General features: G+C 43.6%; 1 protein-coding gene across 1 annotated transcript in view; it reads left to right on the top strand.

Moving 5' to 3' along the window:
- Positions 1–23,237: 23,237 nt before the first annotated feature.
- SPTSSA (serine palmitoyltransferase small subunit A) overlaps positions 23,238–25,737 on the top strand; it is a 459,057-nt gene continuing 456,557 nt past the window's right edge. Inside the window, exon 1 of the mRNA XM_055555731.1 lies at positions 23,238–23,398. Within this exon, the coding sequence (XP_055411706.1) occupies positions 23,296–23,398 (103 nt within the window). The 5' untranslated portion in view covers positions 23,238–23,295. The remainder of the gene's footprint in view (positions 23,399–25,737) is intronic.

Here is a 25,737-nt window from a genome sequence, read left to right as displayed (position 1 = left end):
CACGGATAGAACCCAGGCCCTCAGCAGTTAGAGCAGAGTCCTAGCCACTGGGCCACAAGGAATTCCTCTATTTAGTCATAATAAATTTAGATCTACCTGAAAAAGATATTACCTACCATAGGGCTAAGTACCTGAAAAGCACTTCCAGTATCATTGATTTAATATAAAGTGATTATTTAAACAGACACATGCGCACATAGCTTTCCTCCATGTCTTTTTTTTTTTTTAATATTTATCTATTTAGCTGTGCCAGCTCTTAGTTGTAGCATTCTGGATCTTTTTCAGTTGTGGCATGTGGGATCTAGTTCCCTGACCAGGGATTGAACCCTGGCCCCCTCCAATGAGAGCATGGAGTCTTAGCCACTAGACCATTAGGGAAGTCACTGTGTTGACTTGTTTTAGAATTTTATTTAATTCATCTGTAGACATACAAACCTGGTCCCACTCCAGCCCAACTAAGTCAGAGACTTGGAGGGGGCGGGTGGTACCCAACCATCTTTTTACAAAAGCCTTCCAGGTGATTCTGATGTACTCTGAAGTTTGAGAACCACTATGATAGACTTTTTTTTTTTTTTTTTAAGTCAAGGAAAAAACAAGCCAGAGAACATTTGAACATATACCCTATTAGGTTTTATACTTGCTACTGTTTTTCTTCTGCTTTTGGTCTCTACTTTTGGTCAGGTGGGGTGTGTCGCTGTTACTTCTAGGGCCAAAATAACCTCAGCCCAAACACTCGTGCTGTCAAATCTTGGCTTTTGACTTAGCAGCAGCAGCCATGGCCTGGTTGTTTTTTCCTCTTGATCCTATTTCTCAGATAGAGCTGAGAGCTAGCTGTATCACAGGCTTTGAGAGTGGTTTTGAAAGTTTGAAAATCTGCAGTGTTGATCTAGCTAGAATGGGACTGTGAAGATCCTTGGTGAGTCCTTACAGATGATTCATCTGCTCAGGCCAGGGTTGGTGGTGGGGATGGTGCAGTGTGTGTTTGTGGTGGGTGGGGGTCGGGGGATTGTGATGATCACAGATCCAAGGACTGAAAAGGACATTTTAAAGGCCTGAGCTATGTGGCTTGGACTCTAGGATCAGGTTTGTTCACAGTCTTATCTGTCAATCTTTTTTTAAGTCCTGCTTTTTGGGATTATGTCTAGAAAATATTCTCCTTTTCTCCCCATTTATGCTACTTTTATCTGTTTTTCTTTGTTTTTCAAATACCTCATTGGTCCACTTGCAATTTATTCTGGCTTTAAATTGTTATTTAATGTGTCCATTTGGAGGACACGAACATTTCATTTTATCATGTTTCCCATCTACTGCATCTCTTTGTTATTAAAATCTCTTGGTCTTTGTAAATTAGTAAAAAAGTTTACTACCAGGTATTTTTGTATGTTTTTTGCCATTGAAATTGGACCTTTTGTCCATTATATATTCTCACAGGTAACAGCTGGAGGAAAGCCACTGACGTAAGCAACTGTTGTATTTTATAACTTGCTACCATGATGAACCTCAAGTTGTCACGGTTTTTCAGGTGACTTTCTTGGGTTGTCCTCCTGTTACCTGCAGGCAGCCCTTCTCCACTGGTGTCCAGGATACTGTGAATGTGTTCTTTCTGTTGTCTTTTTTGCTTATTTTCCTTTAGAACTCTTCATTCTCCAAGTTTCAGTCCTTCAACCATTCAGTGCATAGTCTCTTCCTCGGAGGAGAATTCATCCACTTTTTAAAGTTTGCCTCAATGTTAATGGTTCCCAGTGTATTCTGAGCCTTGACTCTAATTCTAAATGTCTGGAAATACCCTGGACTGTCCTAGGACCTTGAGAAATGTGCTTTTCTAAAGCTGAATAGGGACTTCCCTGGAGGTCCAATGGTTAAGGCTCTGAGCTTCCACTGAAGGGGGCACAAGGTTCCATCCTTAGGCAGGAGACTAAGATCCCACATACTGCACAGGACAAAAAAAGAAGAAAAAAAAAAAAGCTCAGCAAAATAGTCTAGGATTCCTTTATTCCGGTTGTGATATCCACTTCCTGTGTAGTTTTTTTTTTTTAATTTTATTTTATTTTTAAACTTTACATAATTGTATTAGTTTTGCCAAATATCAAAATGAATCCGCCACAGGTATACATGTGTTCCCCATCCTGAACCTGTGTAGTTTTAAGATTTAAAATTTTTCTTTGTTTTCCACTTCCACTTAGTTAACAAATCTTTTTTTTTTTTTAATCTTCCTTTCAAATGTCCCACATTTATCTGTCATTTCCTTCTAGTCACGCTGAGTCCAGGTCATTTCTGTCCCTTTTGAACCATTACTACCACTTGCCAACCGGTTTTCTTGTTCCCAGTCTTCTCTTCGTTTGTTGGTTCATCAACATTAACTGAGCTCCTCTCTGCCTGGGATTGTGTCAGGTGCTAGGAATTTACGAACAAGGACCTGCTCTCAACGAGTTGAGATGAACAGGGAAAACAGGTAACCAAGCAATCACAGTATTGTGTGGTGTGTGCCATGGCACAGATGTAACACCAGGTGCCACCAGAGTATGGGAAAGGAAGGACTTGGGACAGCTCTGGAGAGGAGGTAAGGCTTGAGCTGGGTCTCACAGAATTGGTATGAATTGGCCAGGAATTTAGCCCTCTGGGGTTGCTAACTCTGTTAGATCAAACACTTACTTGGGAAAGTTTTTTTCTCTAAATGCTTGCCATATATCCTATTTTTTTGGTATGAGACTTTAAGGTTCTGTAAGGGCTATTTTCACACTTCAGTCATTTTAATTCAGCATGGAATCAAATTTCAAGCTAACAAATGGCTAGATTTACTAAGAAACTAAACTCCAGGTTTGTGCATGTGTGCTCATCTTCAGTCATATCTGATTCTTTGTGACACCATGGACTGTACCCTGCCAGGCTCCTCTGTCCATGGGATTCTCCAGGCAGGAACACTGAAGTGGGTTGCCATGCCCTCCTCCAGGAGATCTTCCTGACCCAGGGTTCAAACCTGCATCTCCGGCATTGCAGGCAGTTTCTTTACTCACTGAGTCACCTGGAAAGCCCAAACTTCAAGTATAAATCTGTTAATCTTTCCCCCAGAAGATGAGATGCTTAGATAACATCACTGACTCAATGGCCATGAGTTTAAGCAAACTCCGGGAGTTGGTGAAGGACAAGGAAGCCTGGTGTGCTGCAGTCCATGGAGTCGCAAAGAGTTGGGCACGACTTAGTGACTGAACAACCCCTTACCACAGTTGTATAGTCATATCCCCAATACTATCTAGATTGTTATGATCGGACTCTGGAAATCAACAAGTTTCTGATAGGTTATGATGCCCTCTTAGCCCATCCACAGACCAGTAATCTGACAAACAGGTTTATTAACCCTTACAATAAGGGAGGCTATACACTAGAGGACCAGATAAAGTATAGAGTTAATACAGGATTTGAGGGAAGCATGGAGATAAATGTGAATGAAACAGTATTTTGGCAGGCTGATAGCAAAATAGGGCTCCCATGGTCAGTGTCAGGTTTAAACTGTTAGAGTGAGCTCAGGAGTGATGTTTCCTTGGAAACTAAAAGTTTATGTGTAGAATACTACATCCACAACTCTTTTCCTGACGCTTTACACCAGGGTTGTAAATAAAGGCTGCTTCTCTGTGTCAGAGTGACTTGGATGTTCAGTCAGTAATGGAATGTTTCATTTTTATGGATTTAATTTCAAGTAGGAAAGTTTCTGCTGATTAATAATTTTAGAGAACAGAAGCTTTCAGTGAGTAAGAAAGCAGGAGTCATACAAAGATGGGGGTTATTTGATGCTCTACAACTGTAATGTATCATGGGGAGAGATGCTTTTGTTACTCTGCAGCTGCCTTTTACTGTGTCTGTTAGCCTAGCCTGGGTAATGGCAAGACAGGTTTCAAATGTTCTCAGTCCTACCAAATTTTGACTTTTTCAGTCCTCATATTATAATAAAGCAGGATCTGTAGACAAAAGGCAGAAAGGGGTCTGATTAAGAAGGGCGCTCCTCTGTGAAGCCGGTGGTTGGTGGGCCTCCTTGCTCCTGGCATCAGCTGCGTACCTCTATAATAGAATGGTATATAATCATTATGAATCTGGGCTGTGAGCATGTTGAGTGTCAGGCGTTTCAAAGATTCCCTTTGTCTTCCCAGGTCTGGCCCACAATGCTGAGTGAATTCACACATGAGTCATCAGGGTTGCTCACCCCTAAGTTTTTACTGCTCTGCCTCTCTGCCACATCCAAGGTGGAGGTAGCAAGCACTACCTGTCACCTGAGCAGTGTGTCCCTAGAATTCCTAGGGCTGGAAAAGTGCTCTTGGCTCTTGGTGTGGTTGATTAGTGAAGAATGGCAGGGAAGTCATTTACATATATGTAAAAATCAGCTGACTTCCACAGAGCCACAAGTCTTGTTCTGAGCCTCATGCAGAATCTCTGGCCCCACCTTTACAAACAAGGCATGTAAAAAACACCTTCTTTAGGTGTGGTACCAAAGTTCCCTCCAGGCACAGGCTGTTGAGTTGATGCTTTTCTGGAAGATCCTTATATATAAAAAAAATGCCAACAGGTATGCAACAGTCATGGATTCTTCAACTCACGGAGTTTAAAGGGAGCAGTCTCATATTAAAATGAACTCTTAGCTTCCTAAACTAACTTCATTGGTATGTAATCCATCCGTGTTGTCATAGGAGTAGCTAATATGAGTCTCCTTAAAGGCTTTCAAGTTAAATCACTTTCTCTTGGGTTTTCAATTGCCTGGTTCTAGATCTGGGATTCCTGTGCACACATGGAAATGACAGCTTTTACAAGGTCTAGGTACCCGGGCCACAGTGATTTCCTTTCTCTTTTTATTGTGGTAAGCTGCTTTCTAAAGTAACTTCTGCTTCTGGTTGAGGATTATTTTGTTGAATCAAATACAGCTGTCCCTGCTTATTAACTGTCTGTATCCACAATGTAATCATGATACACCAGTTGCCAAGGTAGTTTTCCACTGTGTAAATACATGATAAATAATTCATAGGGAGAATCACTGACAAAATAAAGCTTGTGCCTTCAGTAACTTTTATCTGGGGATCTCAAGAGAGCTCTTCACAGATGGTCCAGCCTAGTATAGAAGTGCCTTTTGCCAATGTGCCTTAAATAAAAGAATGAACTTAATCTTTAGGTAATGCATAAAGCTTTTGCTCTTTATCACAGCAAATGGTAGAATTTTTTGATTTTAAGAATAAAATAGTGTTCAAATGCAACAAAAACCATGTTCCCTGCCTCCAGCCATGCTGCTACTACCCAAAGACATCTCTTTCTAATGTAACTGTTTTTTTTTCTGCTATTCACTTCTATCTACATAATATGCTTATACCATGGATTCTTGACTAATCAACCTTAGATCATGTTGTTTACTTTCTCTCTGGCCAGCAAGGACCTAGAACTCTCATACCCTGCTACCTCTCAGTATGAACGTGGTGCAGGCTTTCTTTTTAATGTCAGTATTAAATGATTACATCAGTATGGCTGAAGTAAGCAGTGTAAGACGGTTATAGTTCTTCTACATTGTATTTTTCCTGAAGTTATATTTTGCCTTTACTTCCTCTTTCCTGCAGGGTTGGGAGAAAGGGAAAGTCACTTGGCTTTTCAGGGTGGTGATGAGACCTGGTGCCAAACAGCTTCTTAAGCAGCCTTTTAACCATTTCTCTCGTCCCCAGCCTCTCATCTCACTCCCTCTGCCCTCCACCCCAAATTCTCAACTTTGGCTTTTCCTATGTACAGGATATGGGACTTCCCTGGTGGCTAAACAGTAAGGAATCTGGCTGCAATGTGAGAGACCTGGGTTTGATCCCTGGACTGGGAAGATCCCCTGGAGAAGGGTACGGTTACCCATTCTAGTATTCCTGCCTGGAAAATTCCATGGACAGAGGAGCCTGGTGAGCTGTAATCCATGGGGTCACAAAGAGTCGGACACGACTGAGCAACTAACACTTTCTTACACTTTCTTTCATTTTTATATATAGCATATATCATCATATTGAAACTACTGCAAGGTTTTAAACAGAGAACATAGGTGCATTCTTAGTCACTCAGCCGTGTCTGACTTTGTGACCCCGTGCATTGTAATCCACCAAGCTCCTCTGTCCATGGATTTTCCAGGCAAGAATACTGGAGTGGGTTGCCATTCCCCCCTGGGGGAATCTTCCTGACCCAAGGATCAAGCTGTGTCTCCTGCATTGTTAGGCGGATTCTTTGCCACTGAGCTTCCTGGGAATATAGGAGTGATTGCTATATCTTATACTGCTATATCCTAGTTCAGAATGTCATCTACTACCTGAACTGCATTTCACAATTATATCCTATTTAATCCTAGCATCTTGCTGAGTATTAATAAATGTTCTATAGCCACCAACACATCTATCACAACAGAGATGCTTTGGTCAAATGAGTTTGGGATACATTGGGTTATGCAAAGTTAGATTTTTACTGCAGGACTTCTAAGAACAGCTACGATGCATTATAACTCCCCAAGAAGACTGTCCTCCCCCACCTTTCTTTTTAGAATACCAGTGTTCCTTGGAGCATATTGAGCAACCCTGAACTGGGTCATTCAATAACCGCCTAAGGGGTTTTCCCTGTCCCCAGTCCCTTTTATCCTAAAGCTGTGATTTATATTGTTGCCACACTTTTCTTTCTAACTCACAAAGCCCATCTTGGCATTTCAGTTCTCAGAAAGCTTTCCTATTTTCATGAAAAAATACAGTCCATCCTCAAGATCCTCCATGTTTTGGCCATAACAGATCTTCCTACCCACTGTTCCACCATTTCCTCATGCTCCTGCACATTTCAGCCAACTTGATCATGAGTTTTACCTCAGGCCTACAGAGTAACTGGAAAGTCCAGTTCCTGCTCTTCTTTCACGCTGAATGTTCTACCCTTACTTCTCATCATGTCCCACGAATGCCTCCCTGATCCACTTCCTTCCCCAGGCACTACTCACGTTGGAACATAAGTCATTCCCTCCCCCTGCGCTCTGCCATTTTGTCAGTGATTCTGTTAGACTTAGTACGTTCAGCCTTGCAGCTGTTGTCTCACTGGTGGAATCTAAGACCCCTCAGGGCAAGACAATATCTTTTTTATTTCATAATTCTAGCATGTGTACTGATTTAGGTAAATATTCAATGAAAGCTTATTAAAAAGTTAGAAACAGAAGCACTCTTTGGAGATCCAACCTGAAATAATAAAAGGTAACATTATTGAGGAGTTGATTCTTCAATTTCTAGGTTATCTGGCATGTTATTAATTTACCCTCATCTAGATGGCTTTTCAGTGGTTTCATCTCTTCCAGATCAGGGTAAAAGGAAACTGACAGTGAAATTACTCTAAACTTGTCTGCTGTTTAGTAATTTAAAGAATAAGTATTTAATTGCAAAAAAGGTTGAACTTGGGATTTTAGATTCCATTAATTTTATTCATATATTCCTACCTCTCACTGGTGCAGATAATCAAGATCTAATTGTGTGTTGCTAGATACATCTTTTGTTTATTAAGCCACTGAAATCCTGGCTCCAAACTATTTCCCTTTGATACTCTAGCTGGGAGAGCATTGTAACCCTAAGGTCTAAAAGGTATAATTTGAGTGTCATAAATGAAAACACCCACAAAATTGAACTCTGATTGCTACTCAGATCAACATGGTTAAACTTGAAGTAGAAAATTCATCAGGAAGAAAGATTTTATGCTAATTCAAAATAAAAACCAGTGGTTAGTTCATCCTATAGGATGCTTGTTATAGTCAGGACAGACTGCTCAATACCCAGCGTTGAGAAGATGTGGGTGGCAAGAGATGTGGGTGGGCCTCCTGGTCCATCTTGGAAGCTGACTGGTTTCTTGAAAAGTTTCCTTCTATGACACAGCCTTTCCTGGTTTTCTGCCTGTGTCTCTAGCCTCTCATTACTAGTCTTTCATTGATTTTTCCTCCTCTTCCTGACCTACATGTTGGATTGGAGGTCCCCTGGCTGTGATCCCAGCCTTTTTTTCTGGGCTCCAGACAATTATGTTCAACAGACCAAGCAGTTTCTCTCTCTCTCCTTTTTAAACTTTTTATTTTGTATTGAGGTTTAGCTGACTAACAAGGTTGTGATAGTTTCAGGTGAACAGCAAAGGGACTCAGCCATCCATATACATTTATCCATTTCCCCCCAAACTCCCCTCCCATCTGGGCTCTGGTTTCTCTATCTTGATGTTTCACTGGCATCTTAAACCCATTGTGGCTACTCAGCTCCCCTTCTCTTTCCTCCCAACTCTGCACATTTTATCTGGATAACTTCTATTCATCTTTCATGCTTCACCTCTATTTTTTCAGCAAATACTGACTGAATGCCTACCAGGTGCTTAAATGTGCCATCCTCAGGGAAGCCTTGTCGGGTGTCACAGATTAGTTTAAAGAGCTCCCGTTATCAGGTAAACCATGTTCTTCCTACTGGAGCACTTACCACTATGGAAGTTATATAATTAAAAAAATATCTATCCTGCTAAAGTTAATATCCACAAGAGCATAGATAATGTCTAATTATCACTGTGTCCTCAGTGCCTAGAATAGTGTTTGTTTCATAGCAGATGCTTAAGACGTGCAGAGTGAATGGACATGGAGTTTTTAATGCAGTTGCTTATAATTTTTTGAAGAAAGGCAGCAATTGAAACGGAGTTTACAAAGCAGTGTTGACAAGGAAGTGGTTAGACTGTATGACTTTTGAAGTCCTATTCTATCCAGAGACTCTATGATTCTCAACCTCACATCCAAGTTACTGTAGATCACTCTGTACATTCTGTGGTTATGCAAAACAAGCGCATGGTCAGAGTTGGGTGTGGTTAATTTGGGAATATTTCCTAATTCAAACGGATGAATTTAAAGCTCAACTTAGAGCAGAGATTCTTAGTCTGAGTACTATAGACATTTTGGGGCCAGATAATTCTTTGTCTGTATATGTGGGTGTCCTGTGCATTGTAGGATATTTTGCAGCATCTCTGGCCTCTACCCACTAGATACCAGGAGCAAAGCTTTTAACAACCAAAAATGTCTCCAGATATTGCCAAATATTCCCTGGAGGGCAAAATCACCCCTGAATGGGAGCCACCGACTGACAGGAGGAAGATACATTGGCTTTCTTGGGAGAGAAGCTTTCCAGAGGACAGCATTTATGGAGGCTCTAAGTTGGGGATGAGCAAATCATGCCCAGGAAAATGGCAAGATGCTCTTGGTTGGAATGGGAAGAGCCCTTCATCTGGGCAGTTACATCCAGGGAAGTCTTCAGACCAGACCTAGTGTTCCTCAGACTTGGGGAGGGGTGGGTGTAGGGATCATCGAGCTCAGTGCCCGCACGACACATTGATGAAGTTCACTGCATGAGCTGTTAGCTGGGCTGACCTGAGAAGGAGGCGAAAAAGCTGGCAGAGAAGGCAAAAAATGCCTTGTAGTTGGTTGATTTGATGTATATTTTAAGTACTTAGAATGATACCTGTACATCAGATTTTTGCATTTGCTAGTCACCAAATTTTTGTATCTTCTGATTTATATCTTTACTTCAAGCTGGAACAAGGAGAAGAAAGTGACCATTTCTGGCTTAATTAGTCATGACTATTAGATATTTAGGGGCTTCCCAGGTAACAAATCTACCTGTCAATGCAGGAGATGCAAGAGACGCAGGTTCGATCCCTGGGTTGGGAAGATCCCCTGGGAAAGAAATGGCAACCCACTCCAGTGTTCTTGCTGGGAAATCCTATGGACAGAGGAACCTTGTGGGCTACAGTCCATGGGGTTGCAAAGTGTCGGACACGACTGAGCTACTGAGCATGCACAACTGAGCACATTACGTATTTAAGTATGAGTGAGTGAGTGAAGTCACTCAGTCGTGTCCAACTCTTTGTGACCCCATGGACTGTAGCCTACCAGGATTCTCCATCCATGGGATTCTCCAGGCAAGAATACTGGGGTGGGTTACCATTTCCTTCTCCAGGGGATCTTCCCGACCCAGGGATCAAACCCAGGTCTCCCGCATTGGGGGCAGACGCTTTAACCTCTGAGCCACCAGGGAAGCCCTTATTTAAGTATAACACACTTTAAATATCTTTAAAATCAGGAGATATCACTGAAACTTTTATATTAAAAAAAAGTCAAAGCATGACTTTCTGCCTGCAATATCCAATATAAGTATGCCATGCCATTATCTTTTAAAATAATTTTATTCTTAATAGCACTGAGTTTGGGAAATTGTGTGCTTATTTCTCTCTCTGTCTTTTTGTGTTTGTGCGTGCGTGTGTGTGTGTTTTTCTGATGCTGTTGTTGCTAAAATATTTTCAGAGCTCTTCATTCTTCTGTTTATTCCTTCTCAAACATTTGTTGAGAATCTGTTTTGTCCCAAACACTGCTGGGCACCTAAAGATGAAGACACCTAGGGCCGTCCTCCAGGAGCTCACTGATTGGTGGACAGTGACACCCAGGTAGCAGGTGCTCTGGTGGGCAGTACAGTGCTGGTTCCCTGTGGGGCGGGAGGGCTGCTGGGGGTCTGAAGGAGAGGCGAGGGCGCCTGCGGAGGGAGCTGTGGAGCTGCTCGCTGAATGGTGAGCTGGAGTTTGCCAGCGGGGCAGGAGTGAGCGCTCAGATGCCTCCTGGCAGAGCTGATAAAAATGCTTTCATGTAGGGAGGGAGTGAGAAGAGAGTGCCACAGAGAGCAGGGATGGCTCAGTGGGCTGGGGGTGGGGAGGAGCCTTGCCTACCATGCTCAGGTGAAGAAAGTTGTGGAAAGGTTCTTGGAAAGTCGATTCTGGCAGTAGTGAGGAAGGACTGGCTTCTGGGACAAAATAGGAAGATGAGGTGTGAGGCTAATGTACTTCTCTGCACAAACTGGACAGTGAGGTGGGAGGTGTTCAAGGGAATATGCACCCTCCTCCCTGAATTCCTAGAGGTACTAGAGGCACTGTTTTCTTTTTTAAATTGAAGTGTACTTGATTTGCAATGTTGTGTTAGTTTCAGGTGTACAATATAGTAATTCAGTTCATAAATATATATACGTAATTATATATATATGTGATTCTTTCCCATTATAAGTTATTACAAGGTATTGATATAGTTCCCTGTACTATAGAGTAGGACCTCGTTATCAATCTATTTTATATATAGTAGTGTGTGTCCTGTACACACTTACAACTCTCAGCAGTGTGATAACTGTCCAGTACATGAACTGTATGTGTGCATGTTGAAATGTAGCCCACAGTTCCGCATGTTCTACAGGAACATGACAATTGAACATTTCTCATCAAGATAGAAAATGGCAACCTGGTTTCGCCATCACTGCCCAATCAAATAACCTGTTAGTCATGGTGCACCTTTGGTCCATCAGGTGAGAATTAACCTGAGGTAGGGGCTGAGAAGGAAAGGAGGAAGGTGGCCAGGACAATGGAGTCATTCAGTGGTTAGGCAAATGATTACAGATCTTGGTTAGTAATTTCCAGTGAAGGTAGAGGCTGAAGGAGTGGTCTAGGATAATTGCTATATTTCCAGTTTGGTCACTAGCTTTTAAAATTGCCTTCTGGGTCTCTTTATGAGGCCAAGAAGATCAGTTTCATTACTTTTTTACTCCATACAGCATGAAAGAGACTCACTGGGTCATCTATTTTTACTTTTTCCCTAGAGCATGAACCAGTTTGATAACCCACATGAGTGACTGGATTGTCCTCTGATTGAAATTGACTTTGAGATATTTACAAAAAGGATCTGTTCAATACTTTCAAGGATAAGGTTTACCCTTGGTAAGGATCTGCATGAGCACACACTCAAGTTCTGTCCTATAAAATCTTTTCTTCCCTTAGCTAGAATGGGGAAAACATTTCATAATTGGAAACATTTAGTGAGAACTCAGTCTCTAACAGCACTGGTGTGCTTGGTATTCTGAAGAAACCAAAGCCTTTTATGTCCTCCGTGCCTCCGACCCAGGCAGTGTTCTGCCTGGAATGTCTCCACATTGTCACCCTTCTCCCCATTTCTAACTGGGGAGTCAGACACACCCTTCGAGGCCAAGGTGGAATGTCACCTCTTCTGCCTTCCTGACACCCTCACACCCCACGCAGGAGAGTCACAGCCTCTTACACACTGTTTTCCCCAGTAGACCATGCACTCTTTTAATGGAGGCCCCACCTGCCCACCTTCGAGTCACCATCATTCACACACCTGGATTTAGCAGAAGTTTAATCCATTTGGTTGAATTATAGAGGATTCAGAAATGTTGTCATGAATATTACATCTGCCTGGGAAGGCTGGAAGCCAGAGCCCACGAGGAGGAGGCTGTGTGAGGGGGCCCAGCCAGGGGACTGAGCCTCTTGGCACCTGGCAGTAGCAGCAGGTGGGCACCAGTGAGAAGTGAAATGAAAGCCAGGTGAGGGTGGTGTTCAGGGCCAGGATTATTGGAGGGGCAAGGTAGACAGGAAGCAAGACTGGGAATTAGGCTGGGATGGTGGGGAAAGGAAAGGGGCTAGGGAGGACGCTTAGTGATCAGAGTGAAGATGTTACCCAAAATGTGAGAAAAAAATCAAGTGAAGAGTCCTGTGGCTGGCACACACTGCAGCTGTTACTACATTTTAAAAGAACAGGGAATCATCAAATTTGAGAAGGACAGAATGCTGTCCCGCTCAAAAGGCAAGAGCGGCCCCAAAATACGGAGTGCTTAGTTTTATGGGCTGGGTAATTTCATAGGCTAACAAGTAGGAGGATTATTCCAACTATTTTGGGGAACAGGCTGGATCTGCAGGATTTGGGCAACTGCCCACTTTTTGGCCTTTTATAGTTGGCCTCAGAACTGTCATGGTACCTGTAGGTGTGTATTTAGCATATGCTAATGTTTACAATGAACATATAATGAGGCTCAAGACCTACTGGAAGCTGAATCTTCCACCACCCTGGGCTTAGTGGTTTCTAACCAGTATATGCTGTATCATCAAGAGCTATGTCATTCTTTAAGTGTTGTGCCCTGTCCCCTTCCCCCCTGTTTCAGTGGAGTTAGTAAATTGTAAACTTAATTTAAGCATTGCTACATGGCATTTCTTCTTTATCATATAAGCAAAAATAAAGGCTACACTTGGTCAGGCTCTGTCTTAAATTAATGTTTTAAATTATATAAAATCTTTAGGAACACATCCCTTGCATAAAAATACAACAGCCCTAAATCAGTGTCCTAAATTTTATTATTTTTTAAAATAAATTTCTTATGAATCTCTGAAGCCTTTCTTATTTTTGAATACTGGGAGAAAGATTTTTTTTTTCTTGTCTTACTCTGCTTATCTGAAGACTCTGAGAGAACTCTGACAGGTCTTCAGAGTGTATTGACATTGGTTGAATTTCAGTATTAGTAGTTGGCTAGCAGATTTATTTTAGGAGAATACCAGAGATGCCGATTCCTAGAACTTGTTAGGGCAATGTCAGATTATCAATCCAGCTTTTATTATACATATAATTTATAAAATTGTAATGAGATAACATGTAATGTGACATAATGATACAGGGCAACTGCTTCTGAATCCCTGGCCTGTGTGATATATGTTCCAGATGTGATTGAAATTCATCAGTAGGAAGCTTGGTGTTCTAGCATTAATGATAGAAAATGCTAATTAGTTTTAATGAGCAGATGTGCAATTTAAGCAAAGAGTTGGAAACCTCATCCACCTTAAGCTTTGGACAAGTTTTTCCAGGACCTTAAGTTGATTTATTTATGTCTGGAATAAACAGCACAGTTCAAAACTTATTTGACATTTTTCAGAGTTATATAAGGGGGATTTACAAAATGATTATTTTGTAGAATTCTGCCTCACAGGTGAACTGCTGGTCAGTTTAAATATCTCCCTAAGTAGCCAAATATCTTGCCTGTGAATATTAATTTTTTAAAGTTTTATTTTCTGGCCATGCCATGTGGCATATGGGCTCTTAGTTTTCTGATCAGGCATCAAACCTGCACCTCCTGCATTGGAAGCATGCAGTCTTAACCACTGGACCACCAGGGAAGTCTCTGCCTGTGAATTTTAGACTTGAAAATTTCAGGCCCTAAAATTGATGATCACCTGTCAAAATAATTCACTTTTAGACTCTTCTACAGACAAAAATGACAAGAAAACCTTGGAATGTGGCCAAGATATCATTAAGTGACCTCACATCTAGCATGAAGAGATTTGACAGATCCCCCTGGATTGGAGTTTGAAAGATATAAAATTATTTTTGTTTACATATGTGTGTATACACACACACACACACACACACACACACACACACACACACTTGGGCTTCCCAGGTGGTAAAGAATCCGCCTGCCAATGCAGGAGATGTAAGAGACAAGGGTTTGATCCCTGGATCAGGAAGATCCCCTGGAGCATGACATGGCAACCCACTCCAATATTCTTGCCTGGAGAATCCCATAGACAGAGGAACCTGGTGGGCTACAGTCCATAAGGTCACAAAGAGTCAGACACAACTGAAGCAACTTAGCATGCATGCATATATATACAGCAGGGTTTTAAAACTGTATTTCTATATTTATATAGGGAGTTATTATAAAGACTACATAGAATGACACCACTGACAAGGATGGATATTTATTTGCAATATAAGGAAACTAAGTGGGAAATCATTATTCTATTTGTACTTGGAAAGTAGATTGGATTAGAGAAAGTAGGAGCTTAGAAAGCATCACTACGAACAAAGCTAGTGGAGGTGATGGAATTCCAGTTGAGTTATTTAAAATCCTAAAAGATGATGCTGTGAAAGTGCTGCACTCAATATGCCAGCAAATTTGGAAAACTCAGCAGTGGCCACAGGACTGGAAAAGGGCAGTTTTCATCCCAATCCCAAAGAAGGGCAATGCCAAAGAATGTTCAAACTACCACACAATTGCACTCATCTCACACGCTAGCAAAGTAATGCTCAAAATTCTCCAAGCCAGGCTTCAATAGTATGTGAACTGTGAACTTTCAGATATCCAAGCTGGGTTTAGAAAAGGCAGAGGAACCAGAGATCAGATTGCCAACATCCGCTGGATCATTGAAAAAGCAAGAAAATTCCAGAAAAACATCTACTTCTGCTTATTGATTATGCCAAAGCCTTTGACTGTGTAGATCACACAAACTGTGGAAAATTCTTAAAGAGATGGGAATACTAGACCACCTGACCTGCCTCCTGAGAAATCTGTATGCAGGTCAAGAAGCAACAGTTAGAACCGGACATGGAAACATGGACTGGTTGTAAATTGGGAGAGGAGTACATCAAGGCTGTATATTGTCACCCTACTTATTTACTTTATATGCAGAGTACATCACGCAAAATGCTGGGCTGGATGAAGCACAAACTGGAATCAAGACTGCCAGGAGAAATATCAATAACCTCAGATATGCAGATGATACCAGAAAGTGAAGAAGAACTAAAGAGCCTCTTGATGAAAGTGAAAGAGGAGAGCAAAAAAGCTGGCTTAAAACTCAACATTCAGAAAACGAAGATCATGGCATCTGGTCCTATCACTTCATGGCAAATAGATGGGGAAACAGTGGAAACAGTGAGAAACTCTATTTTCTTGGGCTCAAAATCACTTCAGATGGTGACTGCAGCCATGAAATTAAAAGACACTTGCTCCTTGGAAGAAAAGCTATGACCAACCTAGACAGCATATTAAAAAGCAGAGACATTACTTTGCCAGCAAAGGTCCATCTAGTCAAAGCTATGGTTTTTCCAGTAGTCATGTATAGATGTGAGAGTTGGACCATAAAGAAAGTCTAGTGCTGAATTGATGCTTTTGAAATGTGGTGTTGAAGAAGACTCTTGAGAATCCCTTGGACTGCAATATGATCAAGCCAGTCAATCCTAAAGGAAATCAGTCCTGAATATTCATTGGAAGGGCCGATGCCAAAGCTGAACCTCCAATACTTTGGCCACCTGATACGAAGAACTGACTCATTGGAAAAGATCCTGATGCTGGGGAAGATTGAAGGCAGGAGGAGAAGGGGAAGACAGAGAATGAGATGGTTTGATGGTATCACCGACTTGATGGACATGAGTTTGAGCAAGTTCTGGGGTTGTTGATGGACAGGGAAGCCTGGCGTGCTGCAGTCCATGGGTTTGCAAAGAATGGGACACAACTAAGCAACTGAACTGAACTGAGGAACTGTTAATGTGAGACTTAAGTAGGGCCTCTGGTTTACGTTCATTTGCTCAAGAGACTTGCAGGTTTGCAACAGTGGGCAGCCGAAAGAGTACTTTTGGCTCTTGTTTTTGGATCTACCTTCAGGACCCCTCCCTTCCAGCTCGACACTGCTCCCTGCCTTTCTCGTGTCCCAGCAACCTATGTACCTCCATCTCCTCAGGTTTCTCCACCTCCCCAGTCTCCTTGCTTCCTCAGCCTCAAACTTCTCAAGGTGCAGTCTCCTTTGAGGTCATTTCCTTCCACCATCTGGGTCTCTTTCCCTCAGGCCCCTTCTACCTGCTCTGACACACAATTGGTTGGTTGATAGGGGTATTTGGATGAACTCTTTGACCTCTGGGTGGAGGAAGGTATGATTGTATCATCCTTCTAGTCCCACAAACCTGTGGACAGCATTGGGACAGGAAGGAAGGGAACAGGACACAACCATTAAAAGAATGACACAACCATTAAGAACAGAATACAACACAAACTGGTTAGAACTGGTTAAGACCGAGATGGTGGAAGATTCAACTTCCAGTAAACCTTGAGCTTCATTATACACTCATTGTAATATATTAGCATAAGCTAAATACATACACACAGGTGCCAAGACGGTTCCTAGGCCAGCCACAAAAGACCAAAAAGTGCACAGTGGCCCAAATCCTGGAAATCCTACTCTTTCCCCAAAATGTTGGAGTAATCTTCCCACTCATTAGAGTATGAAATTAACCAGCCCGTAAAAACTAACCATCTCCACACCTTCGGCATTCTCAGACTGTCCAGACTCTGCCTATGGAGTGTATTTCTGTCTAACAGATTAACTTGCTATCTCTTTACATTGGCTCCCTTTTAAATTCTTTCCTGTGACAAGCCAAGGACCCTCACCTGATGGCCCATCCCAGGACTCATCCAACATCCTCTTGCACCCCATTTTCCTGCAACAGCACCAAGAGGTGTGCCTTTTGAAAGAGAGCAGGTTTTCGTTTCCTTGAGGACTTGAGGTCATAGTGGGGATGGATGGAGCTGACGGTGCAGCCTTTGTGTTTGTGGAATAAGCCCCTCGCTTCCTGCTGCTCATTTCCTAGGAAACCACAGAGAGCGCTGGCTCTGGACTTCCTGTTGGCTGATGCCAGGGTTCCTGATCTACTAGGGCCACTGCATCCTCTCCTTGGCGTTACTAGTGCCAAAAAAGATGGGAGTATTCGAAATCAGTCTTTGATACCTAGTGCATAGTAAGAATTCCATAAGGATTTGCTAAATGTATGCATGAATGAAAAAATGTCATGGTTAAATCAGCTTTCTTGTAGCTTCTTTCTGTTGAATCAAATTACTTGCCATATTTAAACTAATTGGTAAGGCGTATTTGCCTTTACATATAACATTGCTGAAAGTGAAAGTTGCTCAGTTGTGTCTGACTCTTTGCAACCCCATGGACTGTACAGTCCATGGAATTCTCCCTGCCCAGACTACTGGAGTGGGTAGCCATTCCCTTCTCCAGGGGATCTTTCCAATGCAAGGATTGAACCCAGGTCTGCTGCATTACAGGCAGATTCTTTACCACTGAGCCACCAGGACCTGAGGGAAACCCCAAAGTGGATTCTACCCCATTTGGAAGCAAATGAATTTGCTGAACTCAGTTCTTATTCCATAAAAACAATCCATTTGAACAAATTGTGTATGGAGCAAGTGTTGATAGTCATTCTATTATGAATGTGAACTTTCTGTTTTGTGCTGCTCTGTATCTGCTGTAGTGAAAACGCACAAGAATTGTATCAAGCCCTTGCTGTATTTTGAGACATTGTGCAACATGTTTGGAGGGTTTTCCTTAGTTTATACTCATTGACTAGCCTTGCTCGACCCCTTTCCTCTCCGCACCAAGCCACCAGACCAGCATTTTCTCTACCCTCAGAACCAGCTCTCACCTTTGCTGACCCCAGAGCCTCTGCTTCTCATCCTCTCATTTTCTTTCTCTTTCACGCACAGATGATAACCTCATTGCTCCTGGCACAGCTCAGCCACCAGAGGCTCTGCTCAGCCCCTGAGGAGGGGCTTGGGTCCAGAACATGGAGGTTACTGTGGCTACTGGTCCAGAAGTATTGTGAAAACCTAGCAAGCAGGATGAATCCCACATTTCCTTGCCACGTGTGGCTCTTGGTGACCTGCCCTGCCACTCTCTACAGCCCCTGGGGAAGAAAGCACCCACTGCAGTTTTAAACAAAATTGTAACATTCTTTCCATGGGGCACAGGGACATGTTTCTCACCAGATGATAAACTTGGAGGGCGGAGGTCACATTGCATTGGTCTTTCTGCAACCCAGCATTGGCACAGCTGCCGTATGATGGACGGTCAGTGAATGGATTGGTGAACTACTGAGTCATTTTAACTGAAAAGATGGTTTAAGTGAAAACTTTCAGGATGCAAACAAGTTCTTGATAATTCTCTTCTCTTGCCATTCTCTTCTCATAGGCTGCAAGTATTTTCAGAATGAAAAGTTTTCAAGCCGAAGTAGGCAATGGTAGTTGATAAGGAAAGTTTGGATGACAATGACCAGCTCATCATCGTAAGAGTGAGACTGTGTGCAGATCCTACCAAAGGAGGCAAATCTAATACTTGGAACTGAAACAGGGACTTTGCTGGTGGTTCAGGGGTGAGTCCTCCAAGCTTCCACTGCAGAGGGCAGGAAATCACTCCTTGATCGGGGTATTAAGATCCCGCATGCTGTGCAGCTCCACCTCCCACCACCCCCCACCCCTCCAAGAAAAAAAAAAAAAATGATGCTTGGTAGAATGATTCCATATTACTCTTAGGGAGAGAAGTTGGGGGTTTGGGGAGGGGAGAAGACAAGGGTATTAAAACTGGTACATAGTTTCTGGCCTGGAGATCAAAGTACCTCAACACCACTTCAGTCCTGCTGTGTCCACACTGATGTTTCTGGAAGCCAGATCTGGAGGTTAGCCTGGCCCATGTTGCTGTCAGCACTACCTCCCTAGGGTACCAGTTCCCACCTTCCCATTCTGCTCTGACATTTCTTTCTTCCAGACACATTCTTGCACTGAGCCCTCCTTGCCAACCCTCTCTTGGGCCAGGTTCTCCTTTCCCATATAAACAAAGTCTACTGTTGACCTCGTCGTGAGCATTCCACCTCTCTTCTGCCCTCTGTGGACAAGCCCATCTCCCCTCTACTGGAGGCAGAGCGGGTTGGCCTTCTTGGCCTTCTTACTGCTTCCTAAGAGAGACCACATGCCACTGGGCTTTGCCCCCTCCATTCCACTTCTCTCTGAGCTTTCTCTGCACTCCCTGAAGTCTTTGATGTTTGGTCTCCAGTTTTTTCCTCTCTGTCCTTAGTCCTGCCACCGTCCTGGATTTCATGTGTCCACTTCAACTTTCGTGTGCCCAGTCCTGCCAACACCATTGGCGATGACAGTCCCTTCCTTCCCCTCCGCCCTACTCTGGCTGCCTGTCCCACGGTTATAGCTCGTGCCTCTCCTTGCCTTGTCTGGCTCATCTCTATGATCTCAAGCTTTGGCAGGATATTCGGCAGGATGTCTCCTCCAGGACAGAAGCTCTCCCACCGTGTACTCCTACAGTTCCCAACCTTGCACAGCTCTTGACAATCGCATTTTTACTATTCTGCATTTACTCCCATCTCTGATCCAATTCTCACAGCCCTTACACCAATGATTCTCTTCCCACCAAACTTCTTGCTTCCTTGTCTTTCGCTTGTACTCTGTCAGACAGACTCCACCCTGGAGCAAGACTCCTAATTCATCCTCTCTGGTTCCATCCATGGGTCCTGTGGCTTGATGGTGAAACTGATGTGCTTTTTCTGTCCGATGATCCCTCCGCAGGTTTAGGAAATTTCTCCCATTCCCCCTTTTCCTTTTCCAACTGTTTACCTCAACGTCTTGCTCACTCTTTACAGAAGCCTTACTTTAAGGCTCTAAGAAGTCCTTTAAGAAGTCCTTTCTGCCTGATTGAGACTGAGGCTGTCAAGTAGGGAGTTCCTTAACTTACTCTTCCATGTTCATGTCCATCTGGCTCCCTTTTTCCTCTCTTAGGAAAAGAGCTACCAATTCCTGTTTATTAAGGCTGTAGATTTGTGCCCCCCTCCCTGCCCCCGCCATTCCACCATTTTCACTTGTATCTTTACTCTAAGCTCATAAACTTGCTCACACTTTCCCATCTGAAAATCAAACTAAACAAAAAACCCTCATCATCCTCTCTCTCCTTCCTGCAAAGATAAGTCTGATCCATCTCTTCTTTTGTTACCTCTCATTCCCTCTCTAATCTGGTTTCTGCCCTTATCACTCCACAATCAATGAGTCATCAGTTGAGCCCCATGTGGGCAAAACAAATTGGTAAGTCCCTTCCTCTTTTTCTTGTCCTCCCTGCTGGTTGTCCCTTCCTCCTTTGGCTTTGCCTATTTGGCTAGTCCTCTTTGCTGTCAAATCTGTTAGCTCCTTCTGAGTTCCCTTTATTGGGTCCCTTTGGACTTTCATCTCCTAAATGCAGAGTTGCTTCAGTCTGCTCTTCCCACTCTGATTGCTTTCCCTGGCTGCCCCGTCTGCAGTCATGGCTTCAATTACCAGCACGTACTGAAAATCCACATGCCTCTAGCTTCTGTTCAGGCTTCTCTACTGAGTTCCAGACCCATGTGCCTAACTGCCCCCTGTATACCTCCATTTAAGTGTCTCTCAGGTACCTCAGATTCAGCCTCTTCCTAACAGCATTCATGTCTTTTCAGCCAGACTTTTCCTCTTGGACTCTTTGTGAATATTGTCATTATCCAGGATCCCAGCCTCTTTTCACCACTTCTAGTCAGTCATCAACTGTACAGAGATGGGGTGGAGGTGGGGGTTATGTTCACTGGAATCCTGGGGAAGCTGAGGGATGGAAACTGACTTGCTGGGGCTGCTCTCCTGAAGAGATGCAGTGGACTGGGGAGCTACATACAGTAGGGAGGACCACATGGTAGGAATGGCACTTAGAGACCTGGCATTGGGAAGGGTAGCTATGAGTGATGATGCTTCCAACTTTGTGTAAACTTAACCAAGCATCACCAAGGGCTGAGATACTTGGGGTTCTTAAAGAGAAAGGAACAGAGTTTGCCTGCCCAAACAGATCTGAAGAGATAGCTCAGGATGAGAGAGAGAGAGAAGCCCAACACAGGAAGATTCAGAAGTGGGAGAGACAAGAGTACTCAGATCTCTCAAGGATAAGGAGGCCCCAAGTGAGTGTGGTTTATAGTATACTTTTATAGTTTCTACCTCTTACGGTCTCCAACTGGATCTTCTTTTCCTCCAGTCTACTGCTAATACTCATGTCTTATCCCAAAAGCAAATCTTACTAAGCTACTGGTTCTTTTAACTTTTGGACAGTAAGTTAAAAATTCTTTAGCTCCTCAAACAAGGTCTTTTAGGTTATAGTCCCTGGTTACTATCTACCTCTTGCTGCTATCTACACTATTTTCCTTTTCTTTTCAGCCTTTCTTTTTTCTCTTTTCAGGGAAGTTCTTCCAGCTCTTTAAAAGCACCAGGCATTCATATAGGGGATCCATAGTCCAGTGTTTGTAATATCCACTCCACCCCATTCATCCTCCCATTTCTACTTGTCCTTTAATAATCAGCTCAAGCACCATTTCCCCAAAGGCTTTTACAATCCCAATGTGATTTTTCCTGGGCTATCATAGCATCCTACACAAAACATAAAAATACCCTTTACTACATCTCACTGTAATCAATTAACCTGCTTCTCTTCCCTGGTAGTTACTGGGTACTTTATGAAGGCAGATCTCAGTCTATCTGGCTTTCTATACCCACTATTTAGCTCTTGAACAGTACTTGATATTTCTAAATAAATAGTTGTCAACCATCAAAGCTTTAAAGTGTAGCAGAAAGCTACTTAACCTATTAATATAAACCTTTTAACATTTAAATAGCAGGCCATTTAATAGTATCACGTCACATGTTAATCGTGCATCTTCATTCCTGAAGGTGTGTGTGACGTCGGGGCCCATTTGTTAGTGGGAAAATCTGAACATTTAAGAGCGCATCTCCAGGAAATATCTGCCCCACCTACGGATCTCAAGCAATCTGTCATCTGCAGAACCAACCAGATCACCGTCCTTCTCCCGGCCTTGACCTACAGGGCACCTACAGCTACTAAGAGAGGTGGGCAGACACTTCTTCACAGATGCCTTTCATGACCTCCTTGAGTGGGGGATGTTCGCCTCCACACTCTCTCGGAGCATCTTATTTTCTCCCTCTGCACCGATCATGACACCCCACTCCAGTACTCTTGCCTGGAAAATCGCATGGATGGAGGAGCCTAGTAGGTTGCAGTCCATGGGGTCGCTAAGAGTCGGACACGACTGAGCGACTTCACTTTCACTTTTCACTTTCATGCATTGGAGAAGGAAATGGCAACCCACTCCAGTGTTCTTGCCTGGAGAATCCCAGGGACGGGGGAGCCTGGTGGGCTGCCATCTATGGGGTCGCACAGAGTCGGACACGACTGAAGCGACTTAGCAGTAGCAGCAGCAGCACCGATCACAGCTTTAATTGCATTGGTGTGATGAATGCCTGTCTCCCTCTCTAGATCGTAAACTGCACGAGTTAAGCACCCTAATAAGTTCCTATTCAACTTGTAATGCCCGAGCCCATTAGGACGCCTAAGGAGTCACTGCTATGCCACAGATATTTCTGCGACCGGCGTTTCTGGGCCCTAGTACGGGCGCCCGCCCCCGCGCTCAAGCCGGCGGGCAGTACGGTCCCGCCCACCAACGGCCTCAGGGCGAGGCCGGGCTGGGCGCTCTCGCGGGGACAGTTCCCGGGCTCGCGTGGGCGCGGCGCCGGGAGTGGGAAGCGCGGAGGGCCGGGAGCCGCGCGAGGTTGGGCCTGGCCAATGAGCACGGCCGGGCGGGGCTCGCTGGCGGCGGCCCGGGAGCGCGCGGGGCTGGGCGTGCCCACGGGTGACGCTCCAGGCCTGGCCGGCCAATGGGCGCGGGGTGGCGGGCGGGCGGGCCTGACGGCCGGGGGGCTCTAGGACGCTAGCGGGAGGCCGGCCGGACAGACTGACGTTTGGCTGCAACGCGGGAGGCGCGCGGCGGGGATGGCGCTGGCGCGGGCCTGGAAGCAGATGTCCTGGTTCTACTACCAGTACCTGCTGGTCACGGCGCTCTACATGCTGGAGCCCTGGGAGCGGACTGTGTTCAGTATCCTGCCCGGGCCGCGGTGCCGGTGGGGGGCGCGGAGGGCCGGGGCGGCAGCCTTTCGGGCTCCGGGCCTGGCAGGCGGAAGGGCGGAGGGCCGGCCCCGCGGGAGCTGCGCGCCGACTAGCCTCTGCGCGACGGACACGTGGGCCGAGGTGTGGGGGCCGCGCGGGTGGCGTTCCTGCGGTTGGGAGCGGGCCAGGGTGGGGGGGGGAGAACTCTTGAGATCAGCGGTCGCGGGTGAGTCTCCAGACCCGAGATAGAGGCGTCTTTATTACTGGAGGAGATCCCCTAGGGAGACGTCTACCGGGTGTGCCCTCGCCTGCTCTTCGGTCGCGCCAGCCGTCGGTTCGGTCTCCTATTCCTGTGGGAGGCGGAGACCGGGTAGTGGAGCAGACCGCTCCCGGCTTGGGCGCTTTTGACCTTTAACTGTCCCTGATTTAGCTGGCTTCGATCCTAATGAGAATGCTAACTAGTTTATCAGCCTTCAAGTGAGATTGTGAATTTGTGTTATGGCATCCCAATTCAGTTTTTGAAAGCAGCTCTGTTAATTGTACCTTTTTTGATCTTCAAGATGGTTAGTTTTACTCATTAATTTTCTGTTTGCACAGTCCGGAACAGTAGAGCCCGAAAAGGAATTTATGGTTTTTTGCAGATAGTGTTTGAAACTGTGTTTTCGTAGATAGCTAATAACTACTTGTTAATGACTACTGGGCGTTTACTACCAGGCAAACAACTGGGCTAAGCACTTTTCCTGTATCTTAACTCATCTTAACTTTAATAACCACAATGAATAACTCATGGCTGTGAAGAAAGGGTTCCTGAATCTATGTTGACGTTCCTTGATATAATTCTTGCAGAATAAATATTAATAATGATAGACTTTTTAAAAAAGAACTTGAGGACCAATATGAGACAAATACTTTACAAAGCATGCATGCCTCATGGAGGGCCGCTCCTCTTCGATGAGCTTTAGTTGAACTAGCTTCAGAACAACTTAGCCAGTACATTGTTGCATTGTGGTAGAGTGAGATAATTTCATTCCAAGCCTTAAAAGTGTTTATTTGTATTGAACTAGCATAAGATTGTACTCAAAGCTGTCTTCTGTTTCAGCACTTTTGAGGCATCTTAGCTGCTCTATAAGGACATTTAGTTTTATTACTGTTGGCATTTCTTTTCAAACCTGGAATTTAAGAACCAGAATGCATATTTTGGATGTAAAATCTGAATGTAAAGCATGCTCTAGTTTCCTGAACCATTTACTTGTAGCTGTAGTTTAGTTAGGATTTTTTTTTTTTTTTTGCAGTTTAATTTCACTCTAAGTTCTGTAGGTTGGAGTGCATGAGGTCATCCTTGCAAAGTGTATAGTAAAATAGAGACCATCTCTTGACTTAGTTAAAATGACTAAAAAGTGAGTTTAAACAGTGTTGTGGTAAATTTAAATTCTTTAAGAAATCAGAAGTTGAATGTAATGCCCCACTATCAGAGTCTACACTCTTGATTTTGCTCTTGAAGGCTTTTTTGGCCTATAGATAAATGCTAGTGTCAGTGGTGTTAAGGCTTTTTTGTACTATGTTGCAATAGTAACAATGTCCTGTAAATAGCTCCATGATGGCTTTGGGGGCCTGATGTGGAGAAATAAATTATGAAATTGTCTGTCGTACCTCTGTGGATTTTTGCCTTTGAAGCATTTGACTTCTCATTGGTTTATGTAACCACATGATTTCAACTAAAAAACAAAAAATAATGAGATCTGCAAAAACCAGAAGGAGATCTGCTGGGAACTTTTTATTTCCACCTCTTGAGGGGAAGCTTTAACATGTTTCAGAAATCCCCTTTCCTTCCTGGAAGTCATCAGTGGGAAAGGAAAAGACCAGGTTTTGTAACCAAGACAGGTTTTGTAACCAGTGAGACACTCCCTGTAGTGTGGCTCACCCAGTAACATTTTAACCATGCTGTTGAGGGGAGATGGAAAATTAACAGCTACTTTGTTAACATAATTTAGAAGCATACATAAAATTTATTTTAGCCTTGCTTTTTAATTAAAAAAAAACTAAATAAACTTGTATTTTGTTATCACTTATTTTTGCCACCTTTCTATGGCTTCTTATGTTTCCATGGCATTTTATACTTTAGTTTATTTTAAGCAAAATGTGGGCAGTTTTTTGGTGTATGTTTGAAATTAGATTCCCCTCCCCAGACCATGATTTCTTCAAAGAAAGAGTTCTTTTTGTTGTTGTTCAGGAACATGTTACTGCACACAAATAATGCTTGACAAATATTTGCTTATATGTTGCAGAAGTGCTGATTTTAAGCCACTTTTAGAGTAGCTTTGGAATTGG

This window comes from Bubalus kerabau, chromosome 19 (assembly GCF_029407905.1).
Source record: "Bubalus kerabau isolate K-KA32 ecotype Philippines breed swamp buffalo chromosome 19, PCC_UOA_SB_1v2, whole genome shotgun sequence".
Taxonomy (NCBI): domain Eukaryota; kingdom Metazoa; phylum Chordata; class Mammalia; order Artiodactyla; family Bovidae; genus Bubalus; species Bubalus kerabau.
The sequence above is the reverse complement of the archived record's forward strand: the minus strand, read 5'-3'. Positions and strand labels throughout refer to the sequence as shown.